Consider the following 2,285-nt stretch of genomic DNA (forward strand, 5'->3'; position numbering starts at 1 on the left):
AATAAACCGCACTATACAAATTTTACCCTCTGCAGATAATTTATCTGAAATAGAAAATCAAACTCAGACTGTCATGATGGATGTTACAACAGGTTATAGAACTAAAGCTCCAGCAAAGACGACAGTCTTTGAGAATAAACCAAATGCTGCTTTTCCAGACTCTCCCTTAAATCCTAAAGGTGACATACATATTACCAGAGGTCATATTATGGGGACAGAAACTCACATGGTCACACAGACTTCTAACCAAGATGTCAGAACATTGGCCATGGTCCCGGAATCTGTATGTTTCAGTCCAGCAATTCAAGATTATAAAACATTTTTGTATTCTACTTGTAATGATGCCATGGAACTGACCAAGTGTCTCTCAAGTATGAAAGAGGAAGAAAATTTGCTAAAGGATGACCGTAATTATGCCAAAATGTGTCATAATCCAGATACCAGCTCTCTTCTCATGGAGAAAACGATTTACTCAGGAGAGGATAGCATGGACATTACCAAGAGTCAGACACTTGTAATAGAAAATCAAATTTTTAAAGAAGATCAGACAAATGTCCAGATAACAGCCAAACCAATATCTGAAAAAGAAATGATGCTCAAAAATCACATAACTATGTCAAAGGATGAGGAAATGAATGTAAATTGTATCTCAGTTTCTCATGTATCTAAGGAAAGATTAAAACAGACCCAGGCAGATCCTTTGTCTACTTCATTGGCTGGTAAAAAGACTGTAATCTTCACAGGTGAAGATGAGGGTTTGACTAAAAGTCATACAACTAATTTAGGAAGTCAAGCTCCTTTTGCATCTTATAATCTAGCATTCAAGGATGCCAGTACATCTCACTCTGACAGCAAAAGCCTTTTAGATGAATGGGGAAAAAAGACCAAAACTCATAATGAACTCTCCCGACAACCAAAAATAATATCTACAAACATCCTAACTGATGCCTGGGGCAAAGAAATAGATCAAGTTTTGAAGATTTCACCCTATCTTGATAAAGTTTCTCCTCAGCCAGTGGATATTAACCAGGACAAAGCAACAAGCTATAATATAGTATACTCTCGTGGAGATCTTCATAAACAAGTAGCACTGGGAAAGAATAGAAATACAGTTTCATGTGAGCAAGCTTTGTTTCCAATCACTAAACAGTCTTCAGAAGGCCAATCTGCCATGGAAAATCCTAATACTGGTGTTAACAGTCATATAGTTAAATCTGTACCAGACCAGAATTCTAAACTGCCTGAGCCACTGAGGAAAAGTTTAGGTAATCCCACCCTTGACTGTTCTCGTGACAAGATAATTACTTGTTCAGAAGTGGAGCAAAATATGGATCTAACCAAGAGTCACACTGTTGTCATTGGATTTGGTCCTTCTGAAGTACAAGAACTTAGTAAGACTAATTTAGAAAGAACTGTACTTGCAGACAGACCTGACTTTGAACTATTCAAAAGGAAAAGTGTAGGAAAAATAAAAGTGACCTCTTCTGCTGAGGAGAGTGTTTCCTTTTCGGAGAATGGTGAAAGTGACCATTCAGCAGCAAAAGTTAGCCAGCTAACACTTCTTGGGGACCGATCTAATAGTGTTCCTATAGAGAAAGCTGTAGCATTTATAGCTGATGAAAACATAGATGTGTCTACATCAACTGTTTGGAAAAATGACAAAGATATACAAAAGCCTGGATTTCTGAATGAACATTTGTCAGGCAAAAGTCAAAGAAGGAAAAGCCTTAGACTCAAAGATGACAAGCCCATTGCATTTTCAGGTAATGATAAAAATGATATGGATATCATCCAGAGTTGTACAATGAAAATAAATAACAAAAATGCCCTAGAAGATAGAAAAGATTCTCTGTTGGTGCCTTTGGCAGGAACTTCTAAAACTGTTTTGTATACATGTGGGCAGGATGACATGGAGATCACTAGAATTCACACAACTGCCTTAGAATATAAAACTGTCTCACCAGTCAAAATAACCACTAGGCCAATGGACAATACTGTATTGTTTATAGATAATCACAGTGATCTGGAAGTCACCAAGTCCAATACTGCTTTCATTGATTGTCAAGCCACAGAAAAAATACTTCAAGAGTGCCCTAAATTTGGAATAGTAAAAAGAAAAACCTTGGGTGTTTCTTTTCCTAAGGATGGAAGCTCTGTTCAAGAAATCACTAAACAACAAGCACAGGCTATAGAAAACAAAATTGTTCTTCAGACTGAGCAAGAGCACCATGTGATACCCTGTTCTAATACATTGTCTGGGGATCAAGCTCAGATAGAAATCATCA

General features: G+C 37.2%; 1 protein-coding gene across 1 annotated transcript; it reads left to right on the plus strand.

The window, feature by feature from the left end:
* Nucleotides 1–4: 4 nt before the first annotated feature.
* Nucleotides 5–2,281, plus strand: LOC102768220 (protein CASC5-like; the record flags this gene model as incomplete). The annotated part of the gene is made up of 1 exon (XM_015557408.1): nucleotides 5–2,281. A coding segment is annotated over one exon (2,277 nt), but the record flags the coding sequence as incomplete, so codon positions are not given.
* Nucleotides 2,282–2,285: the final 4 nt, after the last annotated feature.

The sequence above is a fragment of the Myotis davidii genome, unplaced genomic scaffold (assembly GCF_000327345.1).
Source record: "Myotis davidii unplaced genomic scaffold, ASM32734v1 C64365048, whole genome shotgun sequence".
NCBI lineage: Eukaryota > Metazoa > Chordata > Mammalia > Chiroptera > Vespertilionidae > Myotis > Myotis davidii.